This window comes from Chelonoidis abingdonii, chromosome 22 (genome assembly GCF_003597395.2).
Source record: "Chelonoidis abingdonii isolate Lonesome George chromosome 22, CheloAbing_2.0, whole genome shotgun sequence".
Lineage (NCBI taxonomy): Eukaryota > Metazoa > Chordata > Testudines > Testudinidae > Chelonoidis > Chelonoidis abingdonii.
Window position 1 is genome coordinate 33138587 of NC_133790.1, and position 26710 is coordinate 33165296.

Here is a 26710-nt window from a genome sequence, read left to right on the forward strand (position 1 = left end):
TTTGGGTTTCATAGGGCAGCCCACCAGCCACAGGCTACCCCAACTCTGGCTTGTTATTGTAGGGTGACTTGCAAGTGCTGAGCTGGAAACACGGGTTTGTTATTGTAGGGTTGCTTGGGGCAGCTGCTCTACAATTGAAGTCATCATTAGAAAACAAAGGCCTGTAGGGAAAGTTACTGCTTCTCCTTAGCCTGCTGGCAAGGATCCCCACAGGATGGGGTGGGACCTGTTTTCAGGGGGCTGGCCCTACATGAGGTTACATGGGGCCTGAGGTAAAATTACACCCCCAGAGCACTGCCAGCCCCTCTGCTCCAAGCCAGGGGGCAGCTGCTCCTTCCCGCAGCCAGAGCCCCCAGCTTGCCCTGTGATCCCAGCGCTGTCACCCTCTTCCCCCCACCCCTGCCTAGGGGCACGGAGAGGGGACCGGTGTCACCCCCTCCTAGCCAGGCCCCGCGCCTGAACCCAGCCTGGAGACCTCACCCACAGGAGCCGTGCTGGAGACAGTCCTGCTGCGTGGCTGGGGTCACCACTAGGGGGCTCCCCACCCAGGCCCGGCCCTGCTTGTGCGCTCCCTGCCAACCCGGTACCAGGGCCCAGGCCAGGCCCGGCCCTGCTTGTGTGCTCCCTGCCAACCCGGTACCAGGGCCCAGGCCAGGCCCGACCCTGCTTGTGAGCTCCCTGCCAACCCGGTACCAGGGCCCAGGCCAGGCCCCTCCACCCGACAGCATTAATCCAGGCAGAGCCTCTCCAGAACGGGCTTCCCAGAGCACAGCACCTGCAGCGTCGCTGCCAACCTCACAGAGAACAGCGAGCCCCACACACCTCATGCCTCCATCTTCCAGCTCAAACTGGAAAGCATGGAGGACCAAACAGTACCTCTCCTGCTGCTCCTCCCTGACACCCTCAGCTCTCTAACCCCCAGACTCCTCCTCTATGTCCCTTCATGCAGAATAAGCTCCTGCCATCTCAGTCACACCCACTAGAGCTAGTCGGAAAAGGGGGAAAAACATTTTTAAAAAAATGTACAAATTAATTCAACTATATTTCTTCAGCAAGGTTCAAAATGGGTCAATTTTTAAAAAAAGTGTTTTGTTAATTTTTTAGTTTGGGGAAAAATTATATTAAAAAATTAACAAAAAAATAGGGAAGAGAGGGAGGGAGAAAAGAAGGAAAACCAAGAAATAAAACTCAACCACCAACAAATTTACATAGAAAAGTGAAAAAGAATTTTCTGAAGGGGAAAAAAAAAGCTTTATTTAAAAAACAAGGCTGTTTTTCGATGAAAAAAAACATCACTTCATTCAAAAAATTTCCTTTACTTGTAGTATCAACCAGTCATTGCCTTCTTACATCTCTCATTGTGTTGCACTGCTGCAGTTTAACAATGGAAGGTTTTAGGGGACATGGTCTGTATGACAGACATTGCTCAGAATACAATGGTGGTGGTTTGAGCAGACTGGTGTGAAGATACTGAGACGTGCTGAAGCAGGCTGGGGCATGAGTCTTTTCAATTGAAACTACAATCCCAATTACAGGAGTTTGGTGGCTCTGTGTAGCTTGTACAAAATACACCCAAGTTGGTATGGTCTGCTCAAGCCAGGCCCTAGGCTGGCACAAGAAGAAGGCTATCAAGCAGCAGACAGTGGTCTGGAAAGCATTACTATCTCTCCGTTGATATACTGCCCTTACTTTAAGCAGAGACAGAAGACACAAAACTAGGAGTCTGCTTTCACCCCATATTGCTGTCCAGACTGTTTGGATCCCAGCTTTTGGTTCAACACTTTATAAAAACAGGGGCCATCTGCAAAATACAGGTTTTAACCTCCTCCCCAACCCCCCACCACATGACAGGTACTAAAGTTTATGAGCAGAATTTAGCTCAGGTTGGAAGTAGAGTCCAATCTTGCATGCTCCAGCCAGCCACACCCTTATCATTCCCTTATGATCTGCAATTTAAAATCAGAGGGCTGGGCCCTTGCTTAGACATAGAAACTAATCAGTATTTTTAACTGTGCAAAATAATTTCCAGTGGCAGGAAGTTCACAGTTCAGAGGGTGGAGTACTGCAATGCAGAGCTTTTTACCCATTCAGACCCTGTGCAGGCTGGTGCACATCAGACATCATCCATTGCTGTCTGGCAGGCATTTGGTGAGGTTGCCTGCCTCTCACTGCACGGAGCCACATGACAAAGAAAAGGGGCTCAGATGAGCAGCTGCCTTGTATACCAGCCCCCCATTGATTTCAATGGCAAACTACTCAGAGCAGCAGGGCTAGATCCAAAGCTAGTAGATCAGGGATGAAGTCTCCACAGCAGCCCTCTCTCGGTTCTGGGTCAATCCGCCACTGCATCCACAGGACTCTCCCCAACTCCCATATTTATAACCTTTGCCCCTTGGCTCATCTTTCAGAGGGTGAACACATGGAACCGGCAAGACTGCCTACACTTCACGGAAAGAGCATGTCCAGTAACTCCAACACACATTGGGCAGATCTCTCTGGCTCCTTTTAGCTAAGCTGCTCCTCTCTCTGGCTGGCTGCAGCTAGAGAGGCAGTGTAGCCCAGTAGATTGAACACTGGAATAAGACTCAGGAAACCTGAGTTCTATTCCCAGCACTACCCCTGGCAGGCTGACCTCACCTCCCTGTGCCGCAGCCTCTCCAGCTGTAAAAAGAGGATGCTATGGACCTCTTTGAAAGTGCTGGAGAGCTAGGGATTATAAAACCAGTGACTCCTCACCACTGCTTCTCTCCCTTTCTTTGCACCTAAAAACTCAAATACTGAACCATAAACATGTGGATCACCCCCTGCACCGAGTAAAACTCCCACAAAAGGCATACGTTACGATTAACTTAGTTATCGCAGTTCCATTTGCCATGTCAATGAGCCGCTGGTGCTGCAACTAAAGGGCAGTATGGCAAAAGAGTAGGGTGGGGCCCTGAGAGTGGACTAACATAGTGGGACTATGGAGAAGGATGGCCCACTGAAGAACTGGGACTGACACCCTGAGTCAAGGCCCTGCTTTGCTAGGCTGCCTGGGGGATCTTGGACCAGTCACTTGGTATATCTGGGCTAAAGCCACAGAGGAACCTAGGCCTGGCCCACCCTTAAAACTTATGGATCCAGCTACATCACTCAGGACTGCGAAACACCCAGCACAGACACAGCTAGGCTGAGGGAAGACTTCTTCCACCAACCTCGATACTGCGTCTCAGAGAGGTGGAATAAGTACAGCCACAGACAGCCCCCTAGCCTCGATGTAGGAAGTGTCTATGCTAAAGGGCTACAACTGCAGTGCAGCGGCTGTGCTGCCGCAGCCACTGTTGCATAGACAAGACCTAACAGTTGTTTTAGGTGCCTTAGGCCAACATTTAGGCACCTCCGAGATCTCCAACCCTGCTGCTCAGATGCCATCTAATACTGATGGCACCGCAGTGTCTGCAAACAGGCACCTGAAACACTATTCCAGCCCTGCCAGCACCAAGCAGGAGGGGACAGACCCTGTGGAAGACCAGCTGTGAAAACTGACTTTAATAAAGTACAGTAAAAATCAGTCATTTACAGGCCCCTGTGAGGAGAGGAGCTAAGGGGCAGGGGGGAGGGCCAGCTTTTCCCAGGAGGCCCCACAACCTGCCTGTACTGGCTGCAAGGGACGGTGCAGATCCCCAGCCTGCAAAGGAAACAGCAAAGGGACCCTCCCTCTGAGAGCGGCACCTGCCGCAGGCTCCAGGGTGCCCAGCCTGCTGGAGGAGCCCCAGCTCAGGGCCTGGGCCAGCTTACCCTGGGTCCCGCTTTTACCCGTACCCAGAGCCCCAAGATGTTTGCCTGCACCAGGCACAGCCTCCCCTCCCCTGACCTAAGGAGAGCTGCTGACACTTAACAAGCCATTTGGCTTCTCTGGGGACCTTTGGCTGCATCCATGATCTGCTGCAGCCACGGGAAGGATTCTTCCCTTTCCACACCCCTCATCTGCCTATCTGGAGGCTCTGCCAGGAAAGACCAGGTGAGGGATATCCACTGCCCCCTCTCACCCATGACCTGTTAGCATTGGAGTAGGTGAAGCAGACAAAGAACAATCCCGCATCCTCGCCTTGGATGGGGTCCCAGAGGATCGGGGAAGAGGTTGGTTTTGTTTTTAAATAGAGGGGATAGGTGGTAATTGAGGGTGTCCCCAGAGCACTGACAGAGCTGAAGGTCACGGCTGGCCAGATGCTGGTGGCTTCTGTTGTATGGCCTGTCCTGGAGAAGGCCCAAGGTACAGCCTAGAAAGCAGGTCTCTTGGGCCAAGGGGTAGCTCCAGTCCTGGAGGGAGGGCAGAGCCCGACAGACCCGTCACTCCCGTCGCACCTTCTTGGTTTTCTTCTCTGATTTTGTGGCAGCATCATGAGCTTTCCTCTTCTCGGCAAGTCTGGTCGCCTGTGGGGTGAGAAGCCGCCCAGATTAACCCCTGAACACGGTTGACAGTTCTTCCCCTGTGCCTGTTACAGTCATGCTAGAGCCAAACTCAAACCCCCTTCAACAGTGGAGGAGATGATACTTCAATCTCAGCGTCCAGGCCACCCCTAGCTCTGGGCCTGCTGCTGGATCAGGCCAGTTAGCTAAGTCACTCACTAGCTCTAGCTTTGTTTTTTGGTTTTTTTTTTGGGGGGGGGGTAGGGGTGAGATGGGGAATGCTGACTCATGGTACACATCACTGCTATGGACACAGGCCTCCTGGGACACCCCAGGACCACATCAGGGACCTAACCTCGCTGAATCCCAGGCCAGAGCTCTGCACCAGGCTTAGACTTCCACCCACCCCAGCAGGCAGTGAGAGCTGTGCGGGGACAGGGGGGAGGAGGAGGAACTCAGATGCTCTGGGGGGTGGAAGTGCCTCCAGTAGCAAAGGCCGTCTTTCTCCCATTTATTCAATGTCAGCAAGCCCCAGGTGAAAGCCCCAAGGGCCAAGTCCAGAGGCGAGGTACGGGGTGGGTGTCCATTACAGACCAAGTGGTCCAGGGGAGGTGTTGTAGAAAAAGCCCCCCTCCCCAAGAAGTTTACACCATCATTTCCATTACTGCTGAACCCAGGCCCAAGTATCTGAATGCACAATCCTCCCTCAGTGGCTTCTCCTGTTCTGTATACACCATGGAGAGGCAGCATTGCCTAATGGACTGAGCACAGGGCTGGGAGTCAGCAACTCTGTTCTAATCACTGTGAAGGCTTCAACCCTCCCTGGGACACCGAGCAAGTCACTGGCTCTGTGCCTCAGTTTCCCCATTTGTTAAGCAGCACTCCCCCAGTGTTATGTCATCCCCATCCAGTTAGAACTCGCTGCAGCCTGATTCAGTTCGGGTAACCCACCCTCTCTTCACTAGTGTGCGTTTTGTGGTGGGAGCAGGCTGAGTGTTAAGGCCTATAGGCCTGCTCTAGTGACCAGGGGGCTATCTGCATGCTGAGGAGGGAGCGCTGGCCACAATACCTCTCGGACTTTGCGCTTCTTCCCAAACATGATTTTCTGGTAGAGGTACTTCTCCCTCTTCTTCATCATCATGATGGCGAGACGCTTCTCCTCGCTCTGCTCCTCCTGGGCTGCTCGCTGTTTGTCCTCCAGCCGCACTGTGCCTGCTGACACCTTCACTGGCAGCTTCTGGGGAGGGCACAAGAAAGCCATTTACCTCAGACACCCCCTGCTTCACCGACTGCAAGGGACTCCACCCCCAGCCCTGCAGACGGTGCTGCCCGTTCCTCAGCAGGGTGGCCCTATCCTGAGGGGACCCCACTGCCGAGTCTGGAGCAGCTGGGGAAGCGTGAGCTACAACTGTCTGCAGGTAAGGCAGAGTGCTGAGTAAGCACCCCACTAACAAGGTGCCATTAATGTCATGACAGAGAATGCACCAAGGTCCCTCCTGGATGTGCTCAGAGCTACCATCACAGGAATTAAGGCAGAGACCATCATGGGAAAGAGGGCATGTGCCCAGCACCACCAGCAGCAGGAACTTTAGCTGTGCTCCCTCAGCACTGCACTAACAGAGAGAAGAAAGCAAATTGCAAAAACCTTTTTTTTTTTTTAGAAAAACTAAAGCAGCACGGCACTGTCTGGCTTGGGGGAACTTTCAAGGTTCCTCAGACAATGCGTACACACGTCCCTAGAACACATTCGTCCAACATACCAGGGATTGAACCAGGGACCTCCAGAGTCAAAAGCTTAACCAGCTACTGCTTGAGCCAATGTTCCCTAGCTGGGGCTGTGCAGACTCTTGTCCTCTGTGGACTGGCACAGAGGGGGACCTGTCCCCTCCAATCTCCCATGAGTATACAGAGCGTCTCGACTTTGCACTTGCACGTGTAGCAATGGTTTTTGCTATGCACGATCACTATGCAGATTTCAGTGGGGCTGGAGAAGAGTGGTCTGGATTAAAAGGCAGGTGCTAGCCCTGGATAAACTGGCCAGATCAGGCCCAGACCCCAGCCTGTTCTGCAGGAGCCCCATCAAAGATTAAGCAGTTAATTTATTTAAAAAAAACAAACAAACAAAAAAAATCAACCTCAAGCTCCAAGTCCTTTGCTCAGCCCCTGCTCTCTCAGAAGGGGACGTCACCTGCAGAGACTGAGTCAAAGGAGAGTGTTCTGCACAGCTGAGCAGGGGGCTCAGAATGGAAGCCATACGGCAACATGCCTCCAGCAAGTGCTACCCTGACCACAATGGGGATGTCCCCTTCAGGGCACGCTGGCTCCATAACTATGCACGGTACCTTTCCCTGGGATCGCTGCTCTTCCAGCTTCTTCAGTTTCCCATCATCTTCCTTTTCAGAGCCTTCGTCATCGTCGTCATCGTCATCATCATCATCACCACCACTGTCCTCCTCCTCCTCTCCGCTCTCTTCTGCTAGAAAAGGCAAGAGAGCAGAGTTACCATTCAGGATTCTGACCCTAAGCAGAGCAGGAAGAACCAGCCTGCTCGGGCTGGCAGACAGCCTGGGTGCATGTTTCCCAGGTCTGTGCTCCTACAGGACCTGTTGGTAACCTGGGATGGGGGGGCAAAAGGAAGGAGGGACTGACACACAGGGGGAGGTGAAGGATGCCCAAGGTGGGAAAGCTGGCCGGATCCTAGGAACTTGGCCTCCCCATTACCTGGGTTCTCGCCCCTCTGCAGGGCCAGCAGCTTCAGCTTTTCAGGTGGTATGTAGTCCCCATCCTTCTCCGAAACAAAGGGTGAGAGGTGAGGAGGCAGCAGCACGCCAGGGAAATAATCAGCCACCGGGAGGCACATCTTGGCATTGACAGAGTCGAACACCCACTGCGGCTGGAGGTAATACCTAGGAGAGTGGGGAGAGGGATGGAGTCAGTGAGAGCGGTGGAGGGGAGGGAAGAGCCAAGAGGAGATGGATGTGGGTGGGTGACACCCCACCAGCAGGGTCCCTAGAACATGGGGCAGGCCACTTGCACACCAGAAGGGGATTGGGGCAGACATCTCACCGGGGCCTGGTTCAAAGTGCACTGAAGTCAGCAGACAGACACCCAGGGGCAGCAGGACAGAAACACTGAGGGCAAAGAGCGGGCTGGATGGCTCCAGAATAGGACAATCAGTTGGCCTCTCCTGCCACCTGTGCAGAGGATCAGATCTCACCCAGGCAAAGGCACAGAGCTCACCTGCCTATCACCTGTTTCTCCAGGCTGGGCCGGTCGACAATCTGGTGGGTGATGTTTGGGTCCCTCACATCGTAGGTGGCACCGATACACACAGACTTGTCCCAAGACACTTTGCCTCCAAAACACCTGCCCAATGAGAAACACTCATGAATCCGGCTGGGCAGGGAGAGCCCAGCATCAGCTGAGGGGCAGGGAACAGAGTCCCGTGTGGGACACACAGGGGCCTCACCATTTGCACTGGAAACTTGCAGGGACATGATGACATCCCACAAGGCTAAGACTGGAGAAGCCTGGATTGCCAAGAGGAGCAGAAATGCAGATCCTCTCCCTCAGCCTTGTCAAGCGGCCCACAGCACCTTCTCATGGCCACAGTCAGGTTCCAAGGCTGCTCCAGGGGACTCTGTGTACCCCAGCCTCACTGGGTAACTCTCATGAGCAGGGCTCCCCGGAACATCATGCCTGGGTTAATCCTGCTTTCATGGGTAGAAGGTCTCCAGGTGGCTCATGGGCTTCCTCCATCACTAATATTGCCCTTGCTCCCCACTTACTCCTGGACTTGGCACCCGCCCAGTTCAGTCCCCTAGGGAGTCTGGTCTGCATCCTGCCTCCCCGGCTCACTCTGAGGGAGGAAGAATGGGATCGGCACATACCGGATGATGAAAGCTAAGGGCTCCCGAGGCACCTCTCTGTTCAGGAAGAACCGCAGCCCCTCAAACAGCTTCTTCTGCTTCTCTACTGCCTCCTGCTCCTTCTTCCTTGCCGCCTCCTGCTCCGCACTCTCCTGGCCAGAGCAAGGTGCTGTGAGAAGCTCCTCTGCCAAGCCCTCCCCTCCCCACATGCCAACCCTAGACAAGGAGAGGGACAGGGGCAGCCCCCTCCCTCGTGGCTGTCCCTGCCCCGCCAGCCTCCTTCAAGGTGTGTGGGGACTTGGAGCAGTGATAAATTCAACCTGCTGAGCTCTTACCCCATCCACAGGGAACTCATCCACCTGCACTTCGTCTTCTCGGTTTGGTGCTACCACTCGGGCTAGGCTGGCACTCAGAGCCGACAGCTTCTGCAGTGGGAAAGACCAGCAACACGTCTCACACAGCTCCTCGTAGGCTGCTCGGAAAGGTAGTTAAGATCCCAGGGCAGGACCCAGGCTGCAAGTCTTTCTTATCCCACCTCCAGCTGCAGCCAGTACCCAAGGGCTCAAAGGAAGCCCCATAATGTACCTGGTCCGTTGCATGGCACCAGGGAATGGCTCCCCTCTAGCCCCTGCCTCAGAGATCAAGGTCCCTTTTATTTGCATGGCTACAAACAATACCAAGTGCATCAGGGAGCGGGGCCCAGCTCCCCAGCCAAGGCAGCCAAGAATGGCAGGCTCTGCGCCCCACCCCCCGGGGCAGCTGGGGAGTGTCCAGCTATGAAGGATCCCCCCTGGAGGGGAAGGGTTCATGCCTGAGGTGATATGTGGCTCAGGGCCCATTAACCAGCTCTAGGGTGTCATGTAGGGTCCACATGCCAGGCAGGGTCTCTCACCTCCATGTAGCTCTCCGAGTCCATGGCATACGCCTGCCCCTCCTCCGGCTTCCACTCTGCCTCAGCCTGGCCTTCAATCTACAGAGGGGAAAAGGGTGATGGCAAGGCCAGAGTCTGGCATGATCCTGCTGCTCCCTTCCCCAGCCTCACAGACAACACCACCCTTCCAGCAGGATCCGACCCTTCTATGCTCACCTACAGCATTCCCGCCCCACCGGTAGGGTCATGCAGCGCAGCTGAGGACTGGCTGGTGCCCCAACACTAAGCACCTGGGCAAGGGAAGAGCCTGGATCACACTGAGGTGCCCCAGCCCTGCTGCAAGTCACCTCTCCCCTTCGTCCCAGAGGCCTGGACTCATAAGCCCCGGCGGTGCCCCTTGCCCCTCACCTTGGGGGGGTAGTGCAGGTTGAGGGACTGGTAGAGGCGGAAGTTCACAAAGCCCAGCAGTGTGGTGTAGAACTCCGTGAAGGTTGCCATGACCCTGTAGTCCACATCCGTTGGGTGCTGGAAGAGACAGTGGGAGTTCAACCAGGGGCATCAACAGAGCTTGGGGGGGAGCAGTGAAACTAGCACCTCCCCCCACACACAGGCCCAGGCAACGTACATTCTTGCCTGACCAGCTTGGGGTGGAGGAAGAAGAGTTCAGCTCTCTAAAGGGAAGGCCGCAGGACACCTGGGTTCTCTCTGCAGGTCTGCCATTGACTCACTGCACGATCTTGGGCTGGGAAAGACTCTGCCTTTCTGTGTCCCTCAGCAGTGGCAATGGAACACTTTTTACAGTGGGGGTGCTAAAAGATAGTGGCCCTCAATTACCTTGCTCTCCCTCTTATCCCTGTCTGCACCCCCCAGAGCTGGGGCCAGGAGTGGCTATGGCTCTGGGAAAGGAGGATGTTGATAGGGACAAGGGGGGCCTGGCTGGGACCATAAGTGGAGGCAGGAGCAGAGCCCCAGGCAAGGGTCCTGCAGCTGGGCTAGGCTCATAGCCAGGCGCGGAGCCGATGGCAGACAGGATCCCGCATGCAGGGCTGGGAGTAGAGTCTCGGGCCCTGCAGCCAATACTCAGCACCAGGGCCAGAAGCAGAGCCCTCGGACTGGCAACAGGGCCAGCAGCCAGGCTGGGGCCAGGAGTGAAACTGGGTGGTGCTCCCTCCCCACCCCTCTGGGGGTTGACCCAGGTCTAAGCTTCACGCCCCCAAAATGTTCCTTAGCACCCCCTAGGGAGGCACGCAGCATAGACTAGGAGGCCTCTGTTTAAAGCAACTTCTCACAGTGAAACCTAGGGGTGCTGCAGCACCCCCTACAACCCTAGTTCCCATGCCTGGGTCTCTCAGATAACACTACTGTACCCCCCCAGCCCCGCGCACACAAGCCTGAGAGCTGTCTGCCTGGCAAGTGCTCAGCCCCACGACAGCTGAGCCAGGCTGTCTTCCCCCCCGCACCAGGGACAAGGTATTGTTCAGCCCTCCACCTGGTGCTGCTCCCCCTGCACAGTGAGCTAGGGAAAGCTCAATCTCCAGGCAACAGCAGGAAGAAACTCACTGACCCTGCATTATAGACTCATCCCCCTCACCTAGCGTTCACAGGAGCTCCTTCCATGCCCCAGGCCAGCCATTTCCAGGCAGCTCATTAAGCACTCTGAGCAGGCACTGCAGGGAGGTAATAACCTTGGGAAAAGGTGCTTGAGGGTTGATGGGAGGGAGCCTGCAGAGTCCCCCCCTACCCACTCCCCTAGCAAGGCAGGGTGTGATGTGTTAGCATCAGAGTAGTCCCTAATGGCACTGCCTGCATGTCACCCACACGCTGCCCTGGGAACCCCAGGACAGCCAAAGAACAAGGGAACCCACACAAGAGAGGTTCCCCAGAGCATGGCAGACCTGCAGTTGCAGCCACAAGAGGTTGGTCTTAAAGCACGCGACTAACAGGGAGGACTCCTGGGTCCTGCCAGTGCGGCTCAGTTCAATCACCTTGGAGACCCTCCAGGGAATCACCAAGAGAAAGTGAAAGGCACAGGAGGAGTGCCTGTGGCCAAAGCCCTGGATTGGGCAGGTTCAGCTGGAGATGGCTGTACAGCATCTCCAGGACTGTCTGCTGCTCAGTCTGGAGGGGTCGGGCAGATCTCAGGAGTGGCCCCAGAGTGACTTAAAGATCAGCAAAGGTCATTGATTTCCAGCCAACTGGAGGAGCACAATACAGTTCCCAGCCAGTAAATGAATAACCCAGCAGAGACATAGCTGAGGGGGAGGGGGAAGAGAGACACCTTCCTGGGGCAGTGGGAACTAGAAATTGAGGTCGATAGGACATGTCAGAAGGGGAAGCGAGCAGGATCTTCAAAGAGATACTCTAGCTCAGGCAGAAGTTCTGAGCCTGATGCAGGAATCGTGGCGTGAAGCTCTCTGGTCTGTTTCATACAGAAAGTCAGACTACATGATCATAGTGGTCCTTTCTGACTTTTACTCTATGAATCTATAACTAGAGCAAAACCAAAGGGATGACCCAGTGGCCAGTGTTCTAGCCTGAGAAGACCTGAGTTTGATTCCTGCTCCGCAACAAACATCCTGTGACTTAAGGCAGTCACTTAGTCTCTGTGCCTCCACTGCCCCCCTGTACAATGGGGATGAGAGCCCTCTCAGCAGCGCTGTGGAACTCAGATGCCATGGTAACAGGGGCCCAAATAAGTATGGAGAGAGACTCAGCCAGTGGCAAAGTGAAATGCTGACAAGCAGGGGACAGCAGGGGCCATTCAGCCTTAACTCTCCCGCTTTGTGCATATGTATCGAAAGACCGTGACAACATGGTCACCCCGTTGTCACTGCAGGACCCTGCTCTGTTTGCTGCCCATTGCACCCTCATCTCACATCTAACCTGTGCAGCAAAGCAAAGTCCTGTTCATAGCACCTCATAGCCTTCATCTAAAGGAGATTTTCCAGAAGATGACATTTGCAGTCTAACAGCCTGGCTCCCCTCCTGAAGCCCAGACACTAGCATCCCCATCCCCAGCTGCTCTCCAAGTCCCAGCTCCAGCACGACTGAACTGGAAACAAATCCCAGCTTCTGTGTCAAGATGATAACAACAGACTCTCCCCACCTTCACTGGCCGGGGGCAGGCAGAGAGCAGCAAAGAGTGCCCCACACTGCCCGAGACAGCTGTGACCTCTACAGAGCAGTGCAGTCTGCCTGGCCTGCGTGGACACAGTTAGCAGCTAATGAGGGACCCTGGCCCCAGGATTACGGCTGAGACCCCACCCCCACTCCCCAAATGCTCTGATGGGACCAGCTTTGAGTCTCCACCAACTGGAGCTGTCTGGGAGCTGGTGAGCTCACTAGGGAAGGCTCTGTTCCTCTTTCATCCCACTCACCACCCAGCCCTAGTTAATCTCTGAACTTTGTTAAAGTTAATCATTTTCAGCCCAAGAGGAGAACAATGAGCCAGCACCAGAGCTGATGACTAGTGCATGCAAGGTGGTGACTCTGATCCAGAGGCAGGGGCGCCCCAGAGGAGCAGGGGAGAGGCTGTTTCAGATGGTTCCCTGGGCATCATGTCCCAGGATATCCTGGCCACTATGCGCCATGCTGCAATGCAGGGGGGCAGCTCAGCTACAGCAGCTTCAAGGAACCAACCTGCCCACTCCTGGGACACCCCCCTACATACTGATGGAGGAATACTAGAGCCCCTCCATCTCATTCACAGGCCTTAGGGAGGTTGGGAGATGGACAGACACACACACGAGCAGATCAGATGCTACTCACATCATGGGCAAAGGCATATGGAGCAATCCAGGTGATGGGCTGCCCCAGCACCTCGGCCTGGTAATAGATCCCTTTGATGGACAGGAACACCTGGCGGGAGAGCAAAGGGAGAGGAGCTAGAGAAGGAGGGGCAGGGGGAAGGGGGCACGGCCGCTGGCAGGAGACAGCCTGTCTAGCACACTGAATCCCACATGCATTCAGACCCCGCCTCCAGCAGCGTAAGCAGGGCTCTCAGATCTGTACTAGGCAGGAGACTGACATCCGTTAACCCCTCACTATCCGGAGAGTGAATTTTTTCCAGAGCACAAGCTGACAACAGCATAGCATTACCCTGCTGCAGGAGGCCTCTCACCCACTTCTCCATGGGAACTCTCAGGGCAAGCATTAGTTGGTGACTAGATGCTCTGGAACCAAAGGCATCTCTGAGCCCAACTGCCCAGCCAGCCACAAAAGGGTGCCTCTTGCGATGCCTTCACTGCGCTGCCCAGGTGGGCGAAGGGCCTATGCTAGCAGGGGACTCTCACCTTGTGCAGGGAGCGGGAGGCGATGATATAGTTGAGGAACTCCACAGTGAGGCGGCGGCACAGCTGGATGGTCTGCACATGGCACTTGCCAGTGCGCGGGAAGGTGGCAAAGAGGAAACACATGGACAGTGCATCATCCAGGTCCCGCAGGGCATCGATGAAGGTTGGGTATCTGCAGCCACCACAGGAGAGAATCCCGGTGAGAGCAGGAGGGGGCTCCAAACAGCAGCATCCTCCCACGTGGCTAAGGTGACGGCACTTGCACCCAGCCCAGGAGTGGCCAAAACTGAGACCTTCCAACAGTTGCTGGGTGGCCCCTGTGAGCCAAGTTTGGGGCCATCTCAGACCAGTTCCAGAGAGCAGGCTTCCTCATCCCTGAGCTCCTCACTACCACAGCTGCCGCCAGATGCCAACAAAGCCATGGGATCTGCAGAGACACTGCTCCCCCTAGTGGGGGTCAGAGTCCAGACTCACTCTGGTGCCGTTCAGTAGTGAACAAGCCTCCCCAGGCACACACACCTACACTTGTGGCACAGAGGAAACACACCGTAGGGAGGAATGAGATGGAGACAGCCTGGGAAGCTCACTAGTGTAATAACAAATCATGTTCCCTTTGCCTGACTTGTACGAACACTTGCGGCTCCCTGGCTCATACGCTGTGTGTGTTTGCATTGTGTACAATGGACGTTTCACCAACCCACGCCACAGGCATTAGCTTGTGAACACTCATTTGGGTCTGGTTATGGTCCCACCACAGCTACTATGGACTCCAATGCCCAGCTGGTCTGCACTACTATTGGTGTTACTGTGACTGTCCGTACCGATCCTTGATCTTTACAATCAGCAGGAGGAGAGAGAAAAAGAGTCTCAAAGGTATTTAGGCACCTAAGGCAGTTTCCAAAAGTAGGCACCTTGCTGCACCGTTCAGTGCCAACGACCTTTGAAAATCTGCTCCGCAGTGCTGTCAGAAAACACACAGAACAAACCCTGCAACAAAACCCTTACCAAGAGAGGCGGGAGGCAGCATGGGCTTGGGCTAGGCCATTGATCTGGGAGTCATAAGACCTAGGTTCTACTCCTGGCTCTGCCGTGCATCTTCCATTCTCTGGCCGTTTCCCCTCCCAGCCACTGTCTTGTCTATGTAGACTGTCAGCTCTCCGTCACCTAGCACAATAGGGTCCTGACCTCAGCTGAGGCCTCCATGCACCACCAGAACACAGATCAGCTCTGCTGATAACGGCACATTGGTGGGTGCGTCCTTCATGTTTCACTGAAGTCACCATGTGACTGAGCAGATCATCTGCATGGTTCACACTCCTCTAGGAGTGGCTCTGAGCATCATCTTTGAAATCACCACTCAGGGAGAGAAGGGGAGCCCATGACACCCTGCTAGGTATCACACAGCACCCTGGGCCCTGGAACTTGTACTAAGGCTGCACAGGCTCAACCCTGCTTTGTCCCATTGTCTCCAACCTCATAAGCAGCAGTTTAAACAAACATTTTAAAGGCAATGATGCAACTCACAGAAACAGCAAACTATACCACTGTGTAGAAAAGATAGGAAATATGGCAAGAGACCACCCTGGCTTAACCAGATCTTCAGTGACCTAAAACTCAAAAAAAGCATCCTACAAAAAGTGGAAACTCAGTTAAATTAAAAAGGATGAATATAAACAAGTAATACAAGTATGTAGGGACAAAAATTAGAAAAGCCAAGGCACAAAATGAGATCAAACTAGCTAGGGACATAAAAGGAAACAAGAAAACATTCTACAAATACATTAGAAGCAAGAGGAAGACCAAGGACAGAGTAGGCCAGTTACTCAACGAGGGGGAAAAACTATAATAGAAAATGTGAAAATGGCAGAGGTGCTTAATGACTTCTTTGTTTCAGTTTTCACCAAGCAGGTCGGTGGTGATTGGACGTTTAACATAGTGAATGCCAGTGAAAATGAGGTAGGATCAGAATCTAAAATACGGAAGGAACAAGTCAAAAATTACTTAGACAAGTTAGGTTTCAGAGTAGCAGCCGTGCTAGTCTGTATCCGCAAAAAGAACAGGAGTACTTGTGGCACCTTAGAGACTAACAAATTTATTTAAGCATAAGATTTTGTGGGCTACAACCCTTTTCATGCTCTCTGTATGTGTATATATATAGCTCCTCAATATACGTTCCATTCTATGCATCCGAAGAAGTCGGCTGTAGCCCACAAAAGCTTATGCTCAAATAAATTTGTTAGTCTCTAAGGTGCCACAAGTACTCCTGTTTTTTTAGGTAAGTTAGATGTCTTCAAATCACCAGAGCCTGATAAAATGCATCCTAGAATACTCAAGGAGCTGACTGAGGAGATATCCGAGTCATTAGCAATTATCTTTGAAAAGTCATGGAAGATGGGAGACATTTCAGAAGACTGGAAAAGGGCAAATCTAGTGCCCATCTATAAAAAGGGAAATAAGGACAACCCGATGGAATTACAGACCAGTCAGCTTAACTTCTGTATCCGGAAAGATAATGGAGCAAATAATTAAGCAATCAATTTGCAAACACCCAGAAGATAACAAGGTGGTAGGTAACAGTCAACATGGATTTGTCAAGAACAACTTGTGTCAAGCCAACCTGACAGCTTTCTTTGACAGGGTAACAAGCCTTGGGGATGGGGGCAGGAAGTGGTATATCTTCACTTCAGTAAGACTTTTGATACTGTCTCGCATCACCGTCTCAAACAAACTAGGGAAATACAACCCAGATGGTGCTACTACAAGGTGGGTGCATAACTGGTTGGAAAATCATTCCCAGAGAGTAATATCAGTGGTTCACAGTAATGCTAAAAGGGCAAAACAAGTGGGGTCCTGCAGGGATCAGTTTGGGGTCTGGTTCTGTTCAATATCTTCATCAATGATTTAGATAATGGCATAAAGAGTACACTTATAAAGTTTGAGGACGATATGAAGCTGGGAGGGGTTGCAAGTGCTTTGGAGGATAGGATTACAATTCAAAATGATCTGGACAAACTGGAGAATTGGTTTGAAGTAAATAGGATGAAATTCAATAAGGACAAATGCAAAGTACTCCACTTAGGAAGGAACAATCAGTTGCACATATACAAAATGGGAAATGACTGTTTAAGAAGGAGCACTGTGGAAAGGGATCTGGGGGTCACAACGGATCACAAGCTAAATACGAGTCAACAGTGAAATGCTGTTGCAAAAAGGCAAACATTCTGAGATGTATTAGCAGGAGTGTTGTAAGCAAGACAAGAAGTAATTCTTCCACTATACTTCATGCTGATTAGGCTTCAAACGGAGTATTGTGTCCAGTTCTGGGCACAACCACATTTCAGGAAAGATGTGGACAAATTGGAAAAAGTCCAGAGAAGAGCAACAAAAATGATTAAAGATCTAGAAAACATGACCTATGAGGGAAGAGTAAAAAAAATTGGGTTTGTTTAGCCTAGAGAAGAGAAGACTGAGAGGGAACATAACAGTTTTCAAGTACATAAAAGTTGTTACGAGGAGAGAGAAAAATTGTTTTTAACCTCTGCAGCTAGGACAAGAAGCAATTGGCTTAAATTGCAGCAAGGGCCATTTAGGTTGGACATTAGGAAAAACTTCCTAACTGTCAGGGTGGTTAAGCACTGGAATAAATTGCCTAGGGAGGTTACGGAATCTCCATCATTGGGGGTTGGACAAACACCTATCAAGGATGGTCTAGATAATATCTAGTCCTGCCTTGAGTGCAGGGGACTAGACTAGATGACCTCTCGAGGTCCTTTCCAGTTCTATGATTCTATCTTGGAACAAGTCGGTTACATGAGCTGTAGTCATGGGATTGGATGCTTGAAAAAGGCTGCCTGAGGTCAAGTCCAAGCAGTGTCCCAGGTACAAGCCCTCCTGCTGTGGGGCGTGACAGTCCCTGGGCCAGCTGTTTAGTGAGAATCCATCTAAGCAATCAGAATAAGCCTTCTAAGTTCCAGACAGCCAACATGGTTATCTTATCTGCTATACAATAACAGGGCTGCTTCACACTGTGCTATCGGTGTCCCAGCCCTGGCAGCCTCCTCCTCACCTCTCCTTGATGATGTGGTCAAGCTTGTAGCTGGGCTTGTTATCTTTCAGCCGCTCCACGGTATTCCACTCACTTTTCCCGTACGCTTTCCGGAGTTTCCGGACAAACACCTGCAGCAGAGACAGAGAGGCCAGAGGGTTGATACAAGGGAATGCGATCATGTGACCACTTCCCGCATCTATCACACTTCAGATCAAGGCATACAGCACATTTCCATCACTGCCATTACAGCACAGTGTATGCAGATTAACAGACCCAACAGGAAACAGGCCTCAAAATCTGCCTTCTCACAGCACACCACCACGTCACACAGTGGCACTGAGGACTAAGGGGACTTGTCTAAGGTCACCCAGAAAGTCAGAAGCAGAGCAGGGGAAAGAACCCAGGAGTCCTGGCTACCAGTCCACTACTCTCTTTGCTGGATCATGCAGCTCTGCCCTTCAGCTCACAGTAACAAACCAGGCACCTCCACCCACTCAGAGTCAAAACCAATTATTGGTCTCTAGTGTTGATGCAAGTGCCCCACCGCTAGGGCTGCATCTCTTCACGCAGACCTAAAATCCTAAGCAAAGGTCCTGCAGCATGTTAACAAGCACAGCTGGATCTACAACAACAGACCATCTGCACCAGCAAGGCTTCAGATCAGCATTTTCCCACTCGACCAGGCCACCAGCCTAAGAAGTCACACACAGCAGCTTGTGCCTGCCTCCTTTGGTTTCCAAAGCCCAGACTGCCCATGACAAGAGCAGCCCCAAGAGCCATGGCACGTTAGGAATATGCACAACCAAATGGGAGGTGGACAGCAGCCCAGGCAAGGGAGGACAGGAGCTCCAGAGCCTGTATGTAGAGCGGTGGTAGAGTAATGTCTCTTTCAAATGGAACAGAGCTAATATAACTCGCAGGTCTCAGCTGGCCCTGGGCCTCCCAGCCTACCTTATACTCCCGAAACTTGTTGACAATGGGCTCATGAAGGAGGAACTTGATGTCTTTGAGGAGGTAAAAAGTCCGAGCAGCAGTGGAACCTTTGTTCACCTTTTTCTTGTGTTTGGGCTCATGGGGGTAGATCCCCTTCAGGATACACAGACGCCTGTAATACAGACAGAGGAGATCAGAAACCACACAAAGACACTGGATGGCTCAAGGCATTGGTAATGGGATGCAGAGCATTTCACCTCCAAGCCACTGAAGGCCAGGCGCTGCAGAAGTTTATCAGGTGAAAGCTACTTGGAGGGCTTTGTTAATTGAATGCCACCAAACTTTATTAATAGAGAGTTCAGGTGGCCTAGTGAGGCCTCGTGCCCTTCCACAAGGTAGACAGTGGGCAGTGAAGAAACCTCTGAAAACCAGGAAATACTCAAGCCCATCCCCTGCATGGGTCTAATGTTTGATTTGGAAAGTAGTTTGGGACATTCCCTGCAACAGACTTTGCAGGATCTGTGCTAAGTCGCCATACACAGCATTGCAGCATACAGAGCTGCAGTAGAGTTTGGAACATACTACTCAAGGCTACGCTCCAAATAGTGTTAAGCAGCACTGGGCCCAACAGTCATTCTCTCCTAATTGTTTACAGGAGGATCTGTAAAGTACTGTCATTGTGTGCAGTCTTTCAGAATAAAGATTCAAGCTCCTTCTAAGGCAGCTGTGCTACTCAAGGCACTTTCCCAAGAATATAAACACCTGTGTCACAGGCTGAAGCTATATCTACACTAGAGACCTTACAGTGGCACAGCCACAGCCATGGACCAGCCATAGAAACGTGAACATCTATGAGCAGATTGCATGGGAGATGCAGGAGAAAGGGTACAACAGGGACCAGCAGCAGTACCAAGTGAAAGCAAAGGAACTGTGTCCAGCATACCAGAAGGCCAAAAAGGCCAATAATCAATTTGATGCCAAGCCGCAGACCCAAAGAGCTTCATTCTATACTTGATGGAGATACCAACACCCCACAAACCACTATGGATAACTCCATGGCGCCCCAGTCACAGGACCTTGGCATGAGCAGCCAAGACAAAGAGGAGGTGAAGGAGGATGAGACACATGTGGTTGGGGGAGAGGGAGGGTCCAACTATGCCACAAGCCAGGACCTGTTTGAGACTCCACCGCAGTCCAGTCAGTCGAGCACAGGCGAGCTTAATGCAGGGGAAGGATCCTCAGGCAGGTGTGTAAATGTATTTCCCATTACAGTGACGGCACCCTCACAGTGGATACAGCTACTGCCTTTTTGTTAAATTACTCGTACTAGGAAGGTAGCAGTACAATGAAGAGAGGTAGCGTCATCTACTTTTCATTTCCCTGTAGCAGATGTTCTCAAACTTCATTGCACTACAACCCCCTTCTGATAACAAAAATTACATGACGTGACACCAGGAGGGGGAACGGAAGCCCAAGTGGGGGGGGGGGGGGGGGGGGGGAGGCGGCGTCAGCAAGTCTAAGTCAGCCCTGCTGACCTCATTAAAATGGGGTTGTGACCCATTTTGGGGTCCTGACCCACAGTTTGAGAACTGCCGCCCTTCAGCATCAGGCAATGGGGAGGAGAAGCATGTGGAGCTGTTTATTTATGTATACAGGGATGTTCCTCGAATCCTCCTGAAAGATTTCAATAAAACTTTCATGGAGATACTCTCTAATTCTCTTCCAATGGTTTTTTGAATCTTAACTTTCGCTCTCTGCTGGGATTATACTGACAATGGCATGTCTGTGTGCTGTATCTGTAGCTGCTGCCATTGCAGCCTTGAGGGATTTCCCCCTCCACATGTGGGCGGAGCACCTGAAGCAGATAAGAAGAAGAAAGATGACAACTCAGGATAACATGTTCAGCGAGATCCTACAAGCCAGTGCAGCTATCAGACTGTGAGCACAGGGCCTGGAGGGTAAATATTGCAGATTGCCTGGAGAAGGAAAAAGCAGAGAGGAGAAAGGAGAGAGAGATGCACCAGGACCATTATGGGGCTTCTCCAGCAGCAAAACACAAATGCTGCAGATTTTGTGGTTCAGCTACCACAGGCTCACCTTCCTTTGCAGTCCATGGAGAATTCCATTACGGAACCTCTTACAGCCACAGCCCCACCCCCTCATCACTGCAGGTAGCATCAGGGGCCACATCCCCCTCCTTGCCCCTCCACCCCAAGGGACATTAAGGACAATGACAGCTTCACATATACAGCAGCTGCGACTCTCACACATCAGTGTGTGCAACTAAAAATGTTTTCTCCTTGTTACGTTCTGTTCCTTTAATATATTATCTTTTTATTGTATTTGCGTTTAAATCACACACACTTTTTTTGCACTGGTATTGTTACTGAATAAAGTTATATTATTTGGAAAACTAATTGATCTTTATTCGTTCACACCATATGCTGCAGAGTGCCTAGCAGTTCTGAAAGCACCCACTTGTCACTATATACAGTGGGACACAACCCGTAAGATCAGTGACACAGTGTAACAATCACAAATGCACACCAAGCACTGCAAAATTAATAGGTGCCTTGTCAGTGCCAGTTCCTAACCAGCCCTAAAATAGCAGGGCCAGGGAGAGCACAGTACACCACAATGCATTACTGTGGCTCACTCTTAAAGTGCTACTCCTGCGGGAATTTGGCACTAAATTTTGTTTGTCAATATAACACAAGAATCACATCAGTTTCAATTATATTGGTAATTAATTTCAAAATATGTAAGTAAGTATGTCTGTAACAATATAGACAGCAAAAAGATTCAGGAAGTGTTTTTTTGATAAACAGATTTCTTACTAGGCAAATTAATAGAGAACTTGGTGTAATAATTCCTTTAAACTACAATACAGAACCATATTTCCTGCATCCCTCTGAAGCAGTGCAAAGGCTTGAGGGAGTCAGGGGTAACAGAGGAGCTAAGGGAGAGGGAGGGAAGGGACCTGGGTGTGAACGTGGAGGGTTGTTGGGTGTGGGTGGGTGGGAGATCTCTCTCCGGGCATTACAGCAGCCCCTGATGGGCAAAAAGTGCAACTGCAGCACATCTCCAGCAGAATGTGTTTTCTGCAGAGAGAAAAAAAAATTCTGCATGGTCCATAAATTCTGCACATGCACAACGGTAGAGAATTCCCCCAGGAGTAAAGTGCACTTTCAAATTCTCCGAGTCATATAGCTTCCTGTTGAGCTCTTCTAATAGCCCTTGTTCAAACTCAGCAGACAGAAGTCCACCTCTGCCCTTCATCCCAGCAGCAATTTTCCCCCACCCCCCTTTACTTCACAGATGATATGCAGGACATGGCAGGCAGCTACCACCATTGGGAATTACCGCCCCCCTATCTAATCTTGTGAATAAACACCACCAATGTCCCTTCAATCAATCAAAAAGCACATTCAACTGTCATTCTGCACCTGCTGAGCCAGAAGTTGAATCTCTCCTTGATGCTGTTGAAGAGGCCAGTGTACAGCTTCATAAGCCAGAGAAGTAAAGGGTAGGCTGGGTCACCTAGGATCACTATTGGCATTTTAACATCACCAATGGCAATCCACCAATCAGGAAAGAAAGTCCCTGCTTGTGACTTTATGAACAGTCCTGTGTTCTTAAACACGTAAGTGTCATGCCCTTTCCCTGAACCAGCCTAGGCTGATGTCAGTGAAGTGTCCCCAGTGATCCACAGCGCTTGAACAACCATAGAAAAGTAGTCCTTTCCATTAATGTACTCTGTGGCAAGGTGGTCTAGTGCCCAAACAGATGGCACACATATATCCCTATGGCGCCACCACAGGTCAGGAACTCCACTGCTGCAAAGCCAACCACTATGTCTTGCACTTTGCTGAGAGTTACAATCCTAAATAGTAGGGGCTCTGCACACTTGCATGACAATAGCCCCACAGTGGATTTTCCAACTGCAAAATAATTTCTCCTTGACCAGTAGCAATCTTGCATTACAAATTTCAACAATGTTTTACTCACTTCTCCACTGTCAGCACTGTACTCAGTTTGGTGTCCCTATACTGAAGGGCTGGGGCGAGCTCAGCACAGTTCTAGGAATGTGGCCTTCTGCACGCAAAAGTGCTGCAGCCACTGCTTGTCATCACAAGCCTGCATTTTGATGTGATTCCACCAGTAAGAGCTCGTTTCTCAGTCCCAGAACAGGCACTCCACCACATACAGCTGCTCTGTGAACACCATCAACAACCCTGAATGAGTTCTCACTATGTCCCACAGCAATCTGTCCTCCAAGAAGTCATTTTGTTCCCCACTACTTCAGTTCTTGAGGCTCTGTAAAATATCGGAGGAGCATGCGCCCTGTGCTTGCAACACTTATGCCAATAGTGCAGATCTGTGCAGGCTCTGTGATTCTATTAAAGGTGACAAACAGTGAGGAGGAGGGCTGTGCAGATTTGTGGGATTGTTTTTGTTTTTTTTAACGGGTGTGAAAAATTATGGGATTTAGATCACAGTGTGCAACTCTCTCCATCCCATAATGTTAAGTTGACCCTTGCTCCCAGCCACCCCAGCGACTCTATTCAACATGGGTGAGGCCTCATCTGGAGTACTGTGTCCAGTTTTGGGCACCACACTACAAGAAGGATGTGGAAAAATTGGAAAGAGTCCAGCGGAGGGCAGCAAAAATTATTAGGGGGCTGAAGCACATGATTTATGAGGAGAGGCTGAGGGAACTCGGATTGTTTAGTCTGCAGAAGAGAAGAATGAGGGGGGATTTGATAGCTGCTTTCAATGACCTGAAAGGGGATTCCAAAGAGGATGGATCTAGACTGTTCTTAGTGGTAGCAGATGACAGAACAAGTAGTAATGGTCTCAAGTTGCAGTGGGGGAGGTTTAGGTTGGATTTTAGGAATAACTTTTTCACTAGGAGGGTGGTAAAGCACTGGAATGGGTTACCTAGGAAAGGCGGTGGAATCTCCTTCCTTGGAGGTTTTTAAGGTCAGGCTTGACAAAGCCCTGGCTGGGATGATTTAGTTGGGAATTGGTCCTGCTCTGAGCAGGGGGTTGGACTAGATGACCTCCTGAGGTCCCTTCCAACCCTGATAGTCTATGATTCTATGACTCATCATGCATTGCCAAAGCTTCCCAAGAGACAGAGCGCTGGACTACCCATGGTGCACCACACTGTGCATCGACACAAGCACTGCTGGTGAGTGTGTGCAGTGCTGATGTCACACCCCAATGGCCCCCTTCCTCAGGGAGTCCCTAGGAAAGGCAGATCAGTATTGTATGTGGCTAATGCTGTTGCAAACATCACAAAGCATTTTGGGGAGGGTCAAAGGTGTGTAAGCGGGTAAGGGAAGATTCCTTTGCAGGAGTATGAGAGGCAGGGGGAGAGAGAAAGAAAAAAGCAGAGAACGAGTTAACTCAGCACTTAGCTAGCTCCATAAGTCGCTGGCCCCAGCCCAAGGTCATGGGCTCAACAAATAATCTGCAAACTAATTTATAGCTGCCCAGTTGTAAAAAAAAAAAAAAAAAAAAAAAAAAAAAGAAGAAGAAAAAACACCCACTAAGTAAAGCAAAGCTGCAAAAATAGCAGCAGAAACAAAGGAAATAAAGCAACAACAAGAACAACAACAAATCTCCAAATCCGGTGTATTTTAAGCAGCCAAAAAGGCCACAGGAAGCCAATTAAAACTGGTACCAAAAGCACCAGGCGCAAAGGGCCCTAAGCAACAACACCCCCCTCAAAAAACCAAAACTTAAAAACCCTCCCAAAAGCTAAAGCAATTAAAAAATTACAGCAAATTCCCCAAACAACCTGGGCCAAGGGCAAAAACTCCCATCCACCCCTCCTCCTCCTCTTCTTACATTACACCCAGGCCTAGCCAGTTTTAGATAATGTGTATGCAAGTATAAGAGTGGGTTAGGGCTTGGGGCTCTAGTGCTTTCTTTCTTCCCCTAAGTAACATAAAGGCATTCCCAGCACACTCTGTTGTATTTCATTATTTTATTAATAAATAATTAAAAAACTTAAACCCTTGGTGTGCTTTGTCACCTCCTCTCTAAAAAAAACCCCTATGGCCCAGCTTAATCAACTGTAGCCCAAGCAAATTGGTAACAAAAATCTGTCACGCTGACACAAGGAGACAAGTATACAACTAAAGTGTCTTTATCCCAACATAACTTGCATTGACCAAAGCTTGTATAGACATGGTCTTATGTACACTTCTACATGCTTCCCAATGCAACACATGGGGATTTGAATCTCTTTAGTGCATCATTTGGGCTTCGACAATCTGGAGTTACAAGTTTTACCCTTAACAACATTCCAATATTGCTTCCCCACAGAGAATGGGTACTATATACCAGTTGAGACAGATTCTGAGCAACTGAGTTCAGTTTCAGGAGGATCTAAAGTTTGAGCCCCAGGTATGTGCAAAAAAAGGGTAGAAGAACAGTGATTTTGTAAACAGTTCACTAAGGGCTCGTCTACACTGGCAACATTAAAGTGTTGCCATGGCTTGTGTAGTTACGGCAATCACCACCAGGAGGGGCGTAGCTCCCAGTGCGGGTGCACTGTCTATACTGGCATGTAACAGCACTGAAACTTGCAGCACTCAGTGTGTATTTTTTCACACTCCTGAGCGAGAAAGTTGCAGCGCTGTAAAGTGCCAGTGTGGACATGCACTAAGAACAGACACTCACATCTCTTTATATGCTTACTAGCAACCTTAACACAGGCAAAACACTGAATTGGCTGAGAGAAGCAACCTATATATACATAAACAAATAGAATCCCCTCTCGCCTCTAGAAGAGAAATCCTGCGAGGGCAGGACTATCACAAATTGGCAAAGGAGGCTGGACAGCTCTTGCACTGAATGTCACATTACAAGTGAACAGAACAAGTCAATATCCAAGGCTGACAATTCAGCATGACTAACCTCACCTGGAAACACTAAACCATTCCTTACCTGAAGTCTGCGAGGCTCAGCTGTAGTTTCTTCCGGGCCTTGTTTCTAGTGATGTAGTTTGTGGCAGATCCCCTCTGGTACTTTAGAAAAAACAAAGACAAAGATTCATTAGCAGCCCAGGGAACAGAAGTGATCTTGAACTGGGATCACTGAGCACAAGGAAAACTAACGTCTGATTCAGGGACCGTGAGGTGAGTAACTCACCACAGGTATTAAGCAGTCTAATCCACACAGGATCCAAGATACAGAAAAAGATGCTCACCTCCAAATTGAGGATCCTTTAAAGAACAGATCCCTAGGATCTCAGGAATCTATCAATGGCAGTAATAGTCCATGAATTATTACCTGAGTGCGGGACATATAGGGAGGAACCCACAGCAGCTGAGGCAAGAGAGGGATTTACACGAGGGGCCCTGACACATAGCTGGAAGCGGTTTGTGGGCACCTTAAGAACTGGCCAGCAGAGGCCACGAAGAGCACGAATGCAGTGGGGGTGGAAGAGTGACACTCTCGATGGCTACCGGGCGCCAGCACGTGCCCTGCCCTTCGCTCCTGTCTGCACGGAAAGGGGCGCGCCAGGGCAGACCCGCCCGGAGCCAGAGGCCGAGACCCTGCTCGCAGCGAGCGGAGCCCTGGCACGTTCGAAAGGCGACCGAGTCCAGCCCACGGCCCCCGCGGGGACACCGCACTCCGCTCGTTCCCTGCGCAGCGCCGGAGAGAAGCGAGCTCGGGACCCGCTGCCCAGCGCCGGGAACGAGCCCCCAGCGGGCCGCAGGCAGCGGGGAGGGGCGCGTCCGAACAGCCGTCGCGCGCTGCCCGCGCCGGTACCTTCTTCTTCTCCAGGCCGCCCATGGCTCCGGCGCAGCAGCGGCCACGCTCCCGCCCGCCGCTCTTCCGGCTCTGGAGGCGGCTGCTCGCAGATTCCCCGCGTGGAGCGCAACGCACGGCTCGCCGAGGACCCCACGGGTCGGGGCTGCCCGATCGCTGCCTGCGCGGAAGGCACCATCCAAGCGGCACTGAGCCAGGCCGCCCGCCTCTCTTCCGGCGCGGAGCCTGCAGCGCCGCCGGCCCGAGGTGGGGGGAGCCTCGGGAAGGCCGAGAGGGGCGCCCCGCGCAGCCCCTCAGGCATGAGTAGGCCAGACCCTGGGGTCGCGGGGCCTGCCGGGATAAGGAAGGTGAGAGCGCGGGGCATGCTGGGATAGGGTTCCAGAGAGTGCGCAGAACATGGTGGGAAGGGCCGGCGTTTGCGCGGGGCATGCTGGGAATGGGACGGGACTGTGATGAGGCGTGTCAGGGGCGATGGGCAGCGCCTGTAGTGGGTCCGTTCAGCGCCTTTGCCGCCCAGCGC

The 26710-nt window shown here is 51.5% G+C and overlaps 1 protein-coding gene across 1 annotated transcript; it reads right to left on the minus strand.

Annotated features, from left to right (window-relative positions):
* Positions 1–1227: 1227 nt before the first annotated feature.
* Positions 1228–26273, minus strand: PES1 (pescadillo ribosomal biogenesis factor 1). The gene is made up of 15 exons (XM_032793741.2): positions 26191–26273; positions 25363–25442; positions 18421–18574; positions 17488–17597; positions 13422–13593; positions 12898–12987; positions 9538–9654; positions 9151–9228; positions 8594–8683; positions 8280–8410; positions 7630–7755; positions 7111–7295; positions 6732–6865; positions 5459–5626; positions 1228–4413 (listed from the first exon to the last, which is right to left on the minus strand). The coding sequence occupies exons 1-15, from the start codon at positions 26212–26214 to the stop codon at positions 4330–4332; spliced, it is 1743 nt and encodes a 580-aa protein (XP_032649632.1). The 5' UTR covers positions 26215–26273; the 3' UTR covers positions 1228–4329.
* Between the last annotated feature and the right edge of the window lie 437 nt (positions 26274–26710).